The sequence below is a fragment of the Apostichopus japonicus genome, chromosome 20 (genome assembly GCF_037975245.1).
Source record: "Apostichopus japonicus isolate 1M-3 chromosome 20, ASM3797524v1, whole genome shotgun sequence".
Classification (NCBI taxonomy): domain Eukaryota; kingdom Metazoa; phylum Echinodermata; class Holothuroidea; order Aspidochirotida; family Stichopodidae; genus Apostichopus; species Apostichopus japonicus.
In genome coordinates this window covers 16,577,949-16,590,542 of record NC_092580.1, presented here as the reverse complement: position 1 = coordinate 16,590,542, position 12,594 = coordinate 16,577,949, and the positions used below count along the sequence as shown (strand labels likewise).

At 44.0% G+C, this 12,594-nt stretch overlaps 2 protein-coding genes across 20 annotated transcripts in view; one reads left to right on the top strand and one right to left on the bottom strand.

Moving 5' to 3' along the window:
• The window catches only part of LOC139960902 (ATP-binding cassette sub-family C member 3-like), a 132,172-nt gene that overhangs the window by 65,367 nt on the left and 54,211 nt on the right, over positions 1–12,594 (top strand). The window lies entirely within an intron of this gene.
• The window catches only part of LOC139960904 (uncharacterized), a 38,254-nt gene that overhangs the window by 22,396 nt on the left and 3,264 nt on the right, over positions 1–12,594 (bottom strand). Inside the window, exons 2-13 of one of the 6 annotated variants that reach the window (XM_071959592.1) lie at positions 11,228–11,343; positions 8,211–8,301; positions 5,683–5,781; positions 5,458–5,552; positions 5,238–5,324; positions 4,793–4,946; positions 3,791–4,077; positions 3,447–3,636; positions 2,243–2,529; positions 1,899–2,088; positions 695–981; positions 353–542 (exon numbers count right to left, since the gene is read on the bottom strand). In XM_071959592.1, coding sequence (XP_071815693.1) covers positions 4,823–4,946; positions 5,238–5,324; positions 5,458–5,552; positions 5,683–5,781; positions 8,211–8,301; positions 11,228–11,313 — 582 coding nt within the window. In that variant the 5' untranslated portion in view covers positions 11,314–11,343 and the 3' untranslated portion in view covers positions 353–542; positions 695–981; positions 1,899–2,088; ... (2 more) ...; positions 3,791–4,077; positions 4,793–4,822. Of the gene's footprint in view, positions 1–352; positions 543–694; positions 982–1,898; positions 2,089–2,242; positions 2,530–3,446; positions 3,637–3,790; positions 4,078–4,792; positions 5,782–5,916; positions 8,302–11,227; positions 11,344–12,594 lie in introns of all 6 variants that reach the window. The other 5 variants (XR_011790659.1, XR_011790660.1, XR_011790661.1 and 2 more) reach the window with 5 other exon arrangements.

Sequence of the window (12,594 nt, the reverse complement as noted above, 5' to 3'; positions counted from 1 at the left end):
ATATCCGGACACACTCAGATACCTCGTCAGATACCCAGTTGTGTTTAGACACCCAGTTACGCTCAGACACCAGTTGCGCTCTGATACCCGGTCACACTCAAATACCATGTCAGATACCCAGTTGTGCTCAGATACATGATCGCGCTCTGATTCCCGGTCACGCTCAGATATCGGGTCACACTCAGATACCCCGTCAGATATTCGGTTGCACTCAGATACCAGTCGCGCTCTGATACCTGGTTACACTCAAATACCCTGTCAGATACCCAGTTGTGCTCAGATACACAGTAGCGCTCTGATACCCGGTTGCGCTCTGATATCCGGTCACGATCAGATACCTGGTTACACTCACATCACTATATCTGGCAGAGGTTACAAGCAGTCACTTCATCTGGCATTGACTACAAGCGGTCACTTCATGTGGAGTTGACTTGTGGCAGGGCATTCAGAAATTACGAATTCCCAGTGGTGGATTAACGATGGAAGGTCGATCAAATATCCTGGAGGTGGTTGCAGGTATTTTCTGCCAGTTCATCTTCAAGCTGTCGAGGAAACGAGAAATGTTACTCAAAAATATTGAAGCAATCTTTGGATATGGGTTCCTCTTGTACAGCTATGTTCGAGACATTTTTTTAAAGTAGTTTAGGACTATTAATCTATGCAACATTTAAGAACAAATTTATCTGGTACGGACCTCCATGATCCAGCATGTGTACCATCCCAGGAATGGCCCTTTGAATCAATCTAGTCCGTGTACATCTGCTAGTATCATCACTTTTACTATGGAGACTGGGTGATAGGACGGGAGATGGCTGAGTTCCTGGTGGCTGCAAGCGGTCACTTCATCTGGCGGAGGCTGCAAGCAGTCACTATATCTTTGTGACTAGAACCTGAGACCTTATGATGAAAGGAGCCGTCAACCACTGAGCTAACACTCCCAAGACATCAAGAACTTCCATAACATCTGGAAGTCTGGAACATCTGTAAAATATAAAAATATACCTGTTCAGATACCTAGTCGTGCTCAGATACCAAGTCGCCATCAGAGACCCAGCCGCGCTCAGATAACCCGTCAGATACCCAGTCGCACTCAGATATCCGGTCACACTCAGATACCCCGTCAGATACCCAGTTGTGTTCAGACACCCAGTTGCGATCAGATACCAGTCGTGCTCTGATACACGGTTGCGATCCGATACCCGGTCACGCTCACATACCCGGTCACACTCAGATACCTCGTTAGATATTCGGTTGCACTCAGATACCAGTCGCGCTCTGATACCCAGTCGCACTCAGATATCCGGACACACTCAGATACCTCGTCAGACACCCAGTTGTGGTCAGACACCCAGTTACGCTGAGAAACCAGTTGCGCTCTGATACCCGGTCACACTCAAATACCATGTCAGATACCCAGTTGCGCTCAGATACACGGTCGCGCCCTGATACCCGTTCACGTTCACATACCCAGTCACACTCAGATACGCCGTCAGATATTCGGTTGCACTCAGAAACCAGTCGCGCTCTGATACCCAGTCGCACTCAGATATCCGGACACACTCAGATACCTCGTCAGATACCCAGTTGTGTTTAGACACCCAGTTACGCTCAGACACCAGTTGCGCTCTGATACCCGGTCACACTCAAATACCATGTCAGATACCCAGTTGTGCTCAGATACATGATCGCGCTCTGATTCCCGGTCACGCTCAGATATCGGGTCACACTCAGATACCCCGTCAGATATTCGGTTGCACTCAGATACCAGTCGCGCTCTGATACCTGGTTACACTCAAATACCCTGTCAGATACCCAGTTGTGCTCAGATACACAGTAGCGCTCTGATACCCGGTTGCGCTCTGATATCCGGTCACGATCAGATACCTGGTTACACTCACATCACTATATCTGGCAGAGGTTACAAGCAGTCACTTCATCTGGCATTGACTACAAGCGGTCACTTCATGTGGAGTTGACTTGTGGCAGGGCATTCAGAAATTACGAATTCCCAGTGGTGGATTAACGATGGAAGGTCGATCAAATATCCTGGAGGTGGTTGCAGGTATTTTCTGCCAGTTCATCTTCAAGCTGTCGAGGAAACAAGAGAAATGTTACTCAAAAATATTGAAGCAATCTTTGGATATGGGTTCCTCTTGTACAGCTATGTTCGAGAAATTTTTTTAAAGTAGTTTAGGACTATTAATCTATGCAACATTGAAGAACAAATTTATCTGGTACGGACCTCCATGATCCAGCATGTGTACCATCCCAGGAATGGCCCTTTGAATCAATCTAGTCCGTGTACATCTGCTAGTATCATCACTTTTACTATGGAGACTGGGTGATAGGACGGGAGATGGCTGAGTTCCTGGTGGCTGCAAGCGGTCACTTCATCTGGCGGAGGCTGCAAGCAGTCACTATATCTTTGTGACTAGAACCTGAGACCTTATGATGAAAGGAGCCGTCAACCACTGAGCTAACACTCCCAAGACATCAAGAACTTCCATAACATCTGGAAGTCTGGAACATCTGTAAAATATAAAAATATACCTGTTCAGATACCTAGTCGTGCTCAGATACCAAGTCGCCATCAGAGACCCAGCCGCGCTCAGATAACCCGTCAGATACCCAGTCGCACTCAGATATCCGGTCACACTCAGATACCCCGTCAGATACCCAGTTGTGTTCAGACACCCAGTTGCGATCAGATACCAGTCGTGCTCTGATACACGGTTGCGATCCGATACCCGGTCACGCTCACATACCCGGTCACACTCAGATACCTCGTTAGATATTCGGTTGCACTCAGATACCAGTCGCGCTCTGATACCCAGTCGCACTCAGATATCCGGACACACTCAGATACCTCGTCAGACACCCAGTTGTGGTCAGACACCCAGTTACGCTGAGAAACCAGTTGCGCTCTGATACCCGGTCACACTCAAATACCATGTCAGATACCCAGTTGCGCTCAGATACACGGTCGCGCCCTGATACCCGTTCACGTTCACATACCCAGTCACACTCAGATACGCCGTCAGATATTCGGTTGCACTCAGAAACCAGTCGCGCTCTGATACCCAGTCGCACTCAGATATCCGGACACACTCAGATACCTCGTCAGATACCCAGTTGTGTTTAGACACCCAGTTACGCTCAGACACCAGTTGCGCTCTGATACCCGGTCACACTCAAATACCATGTCAGATACCCAGTTGTGCTCAGATACATGATCGCGCTCTGATTCCCGGTCACGCTCAGATATCGGGTCACACTCAGATACCCCGTCAGATATTCGGTTGCACTCAGATACCAGTCGCGCTCTGATACCTGGTTACACTCAAATACCCTGTCAGATACCCAGTTGTGCTCAGATACACAGTAGCGCTCTGATACCCGGTTGCGCTCTGATATCCGGTCACGATCAGATACCTGGTTACACTCACATCACTATATCTGGCAGAGGTTACAAGCAGTCACTTCATCTGGCATTGACTACAAGCGGTCACTTCATGTGGAGTTGACTTGTGGCAGGGCATTCAGAAATTACGAATTCCCAGTGGTGGATTAACGATGGAAGGTCGATCAAATATCCTGGAGGTGGTTGCAGGTATTTTCTGCCAGTTCATCTTCAAGCTGTCGAGGAAACAAGAGAAATGTTACTCAAAAATATTGAAGCAATCTTTGGATATGGGTTCCTCTTGTACAGCTATGTTCAAGAAATTTTTTTAAAGTAGTTTAGGACTATTAATCTATGCAACATTGAAGAACAAATTTATCTGGTACGGACCTCCATGATCCAGCATGTGTACCATCCCAGGAATGGCCCTTTGAATCAATCTAGTCCGTGTACATCTGCTAGTATCATCACTTTTACTATGGAGACTGGGTGATAGGACGGGAGATGGCTGAGTTCCTGGTGGCTGCAAGCGGTCACTTCATCTGGCGGAGGCTGCAAGCAGTCACTATATCTTTGTGACTAGAACCTGAGACCTTATGATGAAAGGAGCCGTCAACCACTGAGCTAACACTCCCAAGACATCAAGAACTTCCATAACATCTGGAAGTCTGGAACATCTGTAAAATATAAAAATATACCTGTTCAGATACCTAGTCGTGCTCAGATACCAAGTCGCCATCAGAGACCCAGCCGCGCTCAGATAACCCGTCAGATACCCAGTCGCACTCAGATATCCGGTCACACTCAGATACCCCGTCAGATACCCAGTTGTGTTCAGACACCCAGTTGCGATCAGATACCAGTCGTGCTCTGATACCCGGTCACACTCAGATACCCTGTCAGATACCCAGTTGTGCTCAGATACACGGTCGCGCCCTGATACCCGTTCACGTTCACATACCCAGTCACACTCAGATACGCCGTCAGATATTCGGTTGCACTCAGAAACCAGTCGCGCTCTGATACCCAGTCGCACTCAGATATCCGGACACACTCAGATACCTCGTCAGATACCCAGTTGTGTTTAGACACCCAGTTACGCTCAGACACCAGTTGCGCTCTGATACCCGGTCACACTCAAATACCATGTCAGATACCCAGTTGTGCTCAGATACATGATCGCGCTCTGATTCCCGGTCACGCTCAGATATCGGGTCACACTCAGATACCCCGTCAGATATTCGGTTGCACTCAGATACCAGTCGCGCTCTGATACCTGGTTACACTCAAATACCCTGTCAGATACCCAGTTGTGCTCAGATACACAGTAGCGCTCTGATACCCGGTTGCGCTCTGATACCCGGTCACGATCAGATACCTGGTTACACTCACATCACTATATCTGGCAGAGGTTACAAGCAGTCACTTCATCTGGCATTGACTACAAGCGGTCACTTCATGTGGAGTTGACTTGTGGCAGGGCGGATGGAGGTAATTCGTGGTTGGTGGATGGAGAAATAAACCTGGAACATCTATAAAACCTAAACTAGATGAGAATAAAATGATGCATTTATATGTCATGTAAACACGCATCAAAATTCGCATAAAAATATATAGTAAAAGCATTGTAATACAAACACACATAAGGGCGTGGTAGATTTTGGTGGTGTTGAGTGGCTGGGCAAGTCTGGAACATCTATAAAATATAAACTAGAAATAACATTCAGGCATTTCTTTAACAAGTGATGCCATGTTTTATTTTATTTAAATCATTCTTCAAATCTGCATTAAAATATACAGTAAAATCAATGTCATACAAACACACATACTGCATTACTCTTTTGCTCGTGGCAACAGGCTGTTGGCTGGGGGTCGGCGGAGCTTGTTGATGGTGGTATTTATTGGCTGGGGAAGTCTGGAACATCTATAAAATATAAACTAGAAATAACATTCAGGCATTTCTTTAACAAATGATGCCATGTTTTATTTTATTTAAATCATTCTTCAAATCTGCATTAAAATATACAGTAAAATGAATGTCATACAAACACACATACTGCATTACTCTTTTGCTCGTGGCAACAGGCTGTTGGCTGGGGGTCGGTGGAGCTTGTTGATGGTGGTATTTATTGGCTGGGGAAGTCTGGAACATCTATAAAATATAAACTAGAAAGAAATAATCAGGCATTCTCTAACAAATGATTCCCAATTTTTATTTTATTTAAAACACTCTTCAAATCTGCATAAGAATATATGGTAAAATTATTGTCATACAAACGTACATACTGCATTACTCTTTTGCTCTTGGCAACAGGCTGTTGGCTGGTGGTCGGTGGAGCTTGTTGATCGTGGTATTTGGTGGCTGGGTAAGTCTGGAACATCTGTAACATATAAGGTAGAAAGAAACGAATCAGGCATTTCTCTAACAAAAGATGCCATTTTTTATTTTATTTAAATCATTCTTCAAATCTGCATAAAATATATATTAAAAATCATTGTAATACAAACACACATACTGCATTACTCTTTTGCTAGTGGCAAAAGCTGGTGGTCGGTGGAAGGTGCAGTTTGTTGATGGTGGTATTTGGTGGCTGGGAAAGTCTGGAACATCTGTAAAATATAAGCTAGAAGTAAACGAATCAGGCATCTCTCTAACAAAAGATGCCATGTTTTATTTTATTTGTGACACTCTTCAAATCTGCATTAAAATATACAGTAAAATCATAGTCATACAAACACACATAGTGCATTACTCTTTTGCTATTGGCAAAAGGCTGCTGGTCGGTGGAAGGTGCAGTTTGTTGATCAAGGTATTTGGTGGCTGGGCAAGTCTGGAACATCTGTAAAATATAAGCTAGAAGTAAACGAATCAGGCATCTCTCTAAACAAAGATGACATGTTTTATTTTATATAAATCATTCTTCAAATCTGAATTAAAATATACAGTAAAATCATTGTCATACAAACACACATACTGCATTACTCTTTTGCTCGTGGCAACAGGAGGTTGGCTGGGGGTCGGTGGAACTTGTTGATGGTGGTATTTATTGGCTGGGGAAGTCTGGAACATCTATAAAATATAAACTAGAAAAAATACTCAGGCATTCTCTAACAAATGATTCTATGTTTTATTTTATTTAAAACACTCTTCAAATCTGCATAAGAATATATGGTAAAATCATGGTAATACAAACGTACATACTGCATTACTCTTTTGCTCGTGGCAACAGGCTGTTGGCTGGTGGCCCGTGGAGCTTGTTGATGGTGGTATTTGGTGGCTGGGTAATCTGGAACATCTATAAAATATAAACTAGAAAAAATACTCAGGCATTCTCTAACAACTAATTCCATGTTTTATTTTATTTGAAACACTCTTCAAATCTGCATAAAAATATATATTTAAAATCGTTGTAATACAAACACCCATACTGCATTACTCTTTTGCTCGTGGTGAAAGGTTGGTGGCTGATAGTCGGTGGAGCTTGTTGATGGTGGTATTTGGTGGCTGAGGAAGTCTGGAACATCTATAAAATATAATCTAGAAATAACAATCAGGCATTTCTTTAACAAATGATGCCATGTTTTATTTTATTTAAAACCCTCTTCAAATCTGCATAAAAATATATAGTAGAATCATTGTAATACAAACACACATACTGCATTACCCTTTTGCTCGTGGCAACAGGCTGTTGGTCGGTGGAAGGTGGAGCTTGTTGATGGTGGTATTTGGTGGCTGGGCAAGTCTGGAACATCTGTAAAATATAAGCTAGAAAGAAACGAATCAGGCATCTCTCTAACAAAAGATGCCATGTTTTATTTTATTTAAATCATTCTTCAAATCTGCATAAAATATATATTAAAAATCATTGTAATACAAACACACATACTGCATTACTCTTTTGCTCGTGGTGAAAGGTTGGTGGCTGATGGTCGGTGGAGCTTGTTGATGGTGGTATTTGGTGGCTGAGGAAGTCTGGAACATCTATAAAATATTAACTAGAAATAACAATCAGGCATTTCTTTAACAAATGATGCCATGTTTTATTTTATTTAAAACCCTCTTCAAATCTGCATAAAAATATATAGTAGAATCATTGTAATACAAACACATACTGCATTACTCTTTTGCTCGTGGCAACAGGCTGTTGGTCGGTGGAAGGTGGAGCTTGTTGATCGTGGTATTTGGTGGCTGGGCATGTCTGGAACATCTGTAAAATATAAGCTATCAAGAAACGAATCAGGCATCTCTCTAACAAAAGATGCCATGTTTTATTTTATTTAAATCATTCTTCAAATCTGCATAAAAATATATATTAAAAATCATTGTAATACAAACACACATACTGCATAACTCTTTTGCTAGTGGCAAAAGGCTGGTGGTCGGTGGAAGGTGCAGTTTGTTGATCAAGGTATTTGGTGGTTGGTGACTGGGGAAGTCTGGGACATCTGTAAAATATAAGCTAGAAAGAAACGAATCAGGCATTTCTCTAACAAAAGATGCTATGTTTTATTTTATTAAAAACATTCTTCAAATCTGCATAAAAATATATGGTAAAATCATTGTAATACAAACACACATACTGCATTACTGTTTTGCTAGTGGCAAAAGGCTGGTGGTCGGTGGAAGGTGCAGTTTGTTGATGGTGGTATTTGGTGGCTGAGGAAGTCTGGAACATCTATAAAATATAAACTAGAAAAAATTAATCAGGCATTTCTTTAACCAATGATGCCATGTTTTATTTTATTAAAAACACTTTTCAAATCAGCAATAAAATATACAGTAAAATCATTGTCATACAAACACACATACTGCATGACTCTTTTGCTCGTGGCAACAGGCTGGTGGTCGGTGGAGCTTGTTGATAGTGATAACATCCATAGCATCTGGAAGTCTGGAACATCTGTAAAATAGAAATATATACTCTTTCAGATACCCAGTCGTGCTCGGATACCCAGTCGCCTTCAGATACCCAGCGGCACTCAGATACCCTGTCAGATATCTGGTTGCACTCAGATACCAGTCGCGCTCTGATACCCAGTCGCACTCAGATATCCGGACACACTCAGATACCTCGTCAGACACACAGTTGTGTGCAGACACCCAGTTGCGCTCAGATACCAGTCGCTCTCTGATACCCGGTCACACTCAGATACTCTGTCAGATACCCAGTTGTGCTCAGATACACCGTCGCGCTCTGATACCCGGTCACGCTCACATACCCAGTCACACTCAGATACCCTGTCAGATACCCAGTTGCACTCAGATACCAGTCACGCTCTGATACCCAGTCGCACTCAGATATCCGGACACACTCAGATACCTCGTCAGACACCCAGTTGTGTTCAGACACCCAGTTGCGCTCAGATACCAGTCGCGCTCTGATACCCGGTCACTCGGATACCCTGTCAGATACCCAGTTGTGCTCAGATACATGGTCGCGCTCTGATACCCGATCGCTCAGATACCCAGTCACACTCAGATACCCAGTCAGATATTTGGTTGCACTCAGATACCAGTCACACTCTGATACCCAGTCGCACTCAGATATCCGGACACACTCAGATACCTCGTCAGACACCCAGTTGTGTTCAGACACCCAGTTGCGCTCAGATACCAGCTGCGCTCTGATACCTGGTCACACTCGGATACCCTGTTAGATACCCAGTTGTGCACAGATACACGGTTGCGCTCTGAAACCCGGTCACGTTCACACATCCGGTCACACTCAGAAACCCTGTCAGATACCCAGTTGCGCTCAGATACCAGTCGCGCTCTGATACCCAGTCGCACTCAGATACCCTGTCAGATAACCAGTTGTGCTCAGATACATGATCGCGCTCTGATACCTGGTCATGCTCACATACCCGGTCACACTCAGATACCCTGTCAGATTCCCGGTTGCACTCAGATACCAGTCACGCTCTGATACCCAGTCGCACTCAGATATCCGGTCACACTCAGATACCTCGTCAGATACCCAGTTGTGGTCAGACACCCAGTTGCGCTCAGACACCAGTCGAGCTCTGATACCCGGTCACACTCAGAAACCCTGTCAGATACCCGGTTGTGGACAGATATACGGTCACGTTCAGATACCCGGTCACACTCAGATACCCGTCAGATACTCGTTTGCGCTCAGATACCCGGTCACACTCAGATACCCTGTGAGATACCCGGTTGCCCTCAGATTCCTGATCGCACTCAGATAGTGGGTCGTGCTCAGATACCTGGTTGCTCTCAGATACCCAGTTGCACTCAGATATGCTCAGATACCTGCCTTGAAACCTGGTCACACCTAGATACTTGGTGACGACTGGATACCTGGTCACTCTTAGATACCTGGTCCAGCTTAGATATAGGTGAGGAGAGGTGTGGTGTGTGGTCAGGTGAGGTGGGAGTTGGGAAGGGTAGGGAGGGGAGGGATTAGGGAGAATAGTATCATCACCCCTAGCACTCATCGTCACTCTTAGATACCTAGTCATGCTTAATACCTAATCACTCTTAGATACCTGGTCACTCTTAGATACCTAGTCACTCTTAGATACCTAGTCACACTTAGATACCTTATCATTCTTAGATACCTCGTCACCCTTAGATACCTAACCCTCGCACTCATCGTCACCCCTCGCACTCATCGTCACCCCTCGCACTCATCGTCACCCCTCGCACTCATCGTCACCCCTCGCACTCATCGTCACACCTCGCACTCATCGTCACCCCTCGCACTCATCGTCACCCCTCGCACTCATCGTCACCCCTCGCACTCATCGTCACCCCTCGCACTCATCGTCACCCCTCGCACTCATCGTCACCCCTCGCACTCATCGTCACCCCTCGCACTCATCGTCACCCCTCGCACTCATCGTCACCCCTCGCACTCATCGTCACCCCTCGCACTCATCGTCACCCCTCGCACTCATCGTCACCCCTCGCACTCATCGTCACCCCTCGCACTCATCGTCACACCTCGCACTCATCGTCACCCCTCGCACTCATCGTCACCCCTCGCACTCATCGTCACCCCTCGCACTCATCGTCACCCCTCGCACTCATCGTCACCCCTCGCACTCATCGTCACACCTCGCATTCATCGTCACACCTCGCACTCATCGTCACACTCAACACCACCCCTCGCATCCCTCGCAGTGCAAGGGGTGAGGATGAGTGCGAGGCGTGACGATGAGTACGAATGGTGACGATGATTACGAGGGGTGACCATGATTACGAGGGGTGACCATGATTACGAGGGGTGACCATGATTACCAGGGGTGACGATGATTACGAGGGGTGACGATGATTACGAGGGGTGACCATGATTACGAGGGGTGACCATGATTACGAGGGGTGACCATGATTACGAGGGGTGACCATGATTACGAGGGGTGACCATGATTACGAGGGGTGACCATGATTACGAGGGGTGACCATGATTACGAGGGGTGACCATGATTACGAGGGGTGACCCCTCAAAGTTATTGTCACCCTTATATCCCTGGTCACGCTTAGATACCTGGTCATGCTTAGATACCTGGTCACTCTAAGATACCTGGTCACTCTTAGATACCTTGTCACTCTAGATACCTGGTCACTCTTAGATACCTACAGTAGTCACGCCTATGTAACTGGTCCAATTAGATACCTGGTCACGCTTAGATACTTGGTCACTCTTAGATACCTGGTCACTCTTAAATAGCTACTCACGCTTAGATAGTGGTGAGGTGTGGTGGGTTGGTTGTGGGGAGGTGGGAAGGGGAGGGAGGGAGGGGAGGGAAGGGAGGGGAAGGGTTAGGGAGAAGAGTATATGAACTAGTATAGAACAATTGGACCTTTGTATGGAAAATGATACCCTAATTATCATTATAACACTCAGTATCACATCGTTCTTTGTTCTTCTATTAGTTAGTTTCATCATTTGGTTCCTCTCATTCGCCTTGTCATCGTTCTAAAAGCAAACAAGAAGAAATTAATGATAAGTTTCTTTTCAATCTTGTTTCCAGTATATCCCAAATATAAATTGCAATGTTCTTATTGCTGGTTGCTTAATTCATGGAATTCCTGGCAGGTTTCCTGGTCCCAGCAGAGGTATCCCAGGAAGAAAGTTACAATTGCACATTCAATATTTTGGAACAAAAAGATCAGTTATGTTCAGATCATAAAGTCATCATTTCCACAATTTGCAGCAACATTGATGACTTAATTAATCTTGAAATTCAACATTTTCAACAAACAGTTTAATTACGCTTGCATCAGAATGCTATCAGTTCAACAGTTTGCAGCAAATATGCAGAAAAGGATCTGCACATTTTGATGGCACCTTTAAGTTCATAGGTTACTATAACTGGATTAATCGACAGTAGCTGTTACAGTTTGATTTCTTGTAATAACATATATAGACTTATAGCCTACTTAACCGCATGAACAAGTATGGTAAAAGATACCATGTTTCTCGTCTTAAATATGAAAGGTATCTAAGAACATCATTTAGTAGTAGAGCATTTTAGCTGGAGTTTGTTACTACTCTTATTAAAGAAGACAAAAATCCTAAAACCATTATTGGTTCATGTGATATATGCCATGAATAACAAAATTCTTATTCCATTTGGGATATATACGATATAAACTTAAATTTTCTGTACACACAAGGCTGAAGAACTAATCAAGTTTACATTTGACATCATCGAGCCACATGTACTTCATTGTTCTTCAATTGTCCTTTAATTATTACATTTGTTATGTTTGTTATAATAATGGTTTTTGTATTAATTTGTTTTTGAACAATTGCTGAATCTCAAATTGAGCCTCTTTAACACGGTCAACAGTTTACCTTGGGATTATGTTGAAAGAAAACCAAAGAGAAAGTATGATTGAAGAGAGTCCAAGACAGGACAGAGATGGACCAAACACCATGCAATATTATCAACAACAACAAATAAATCATTCAACTACAAATAAAGCTTTCCAGTTATGCCATCTGATATCAAAAGTATGTTGCTTACAATTAGTTTTATTAAACTTTTCTTAATTTAGATAAAATTTCTTCAAATCAATTTTACCATAGCTAAAGGAAGGTTTCTCATTTTTAACCTTACTTTTGTAAACAGAAAAATTTCAGAATCAAAAGGATGTTATTAACACATAGTCTTTGTACAATTAATTTCCAAACAGAACAAGCTCTTTACTAACTGCAATATTG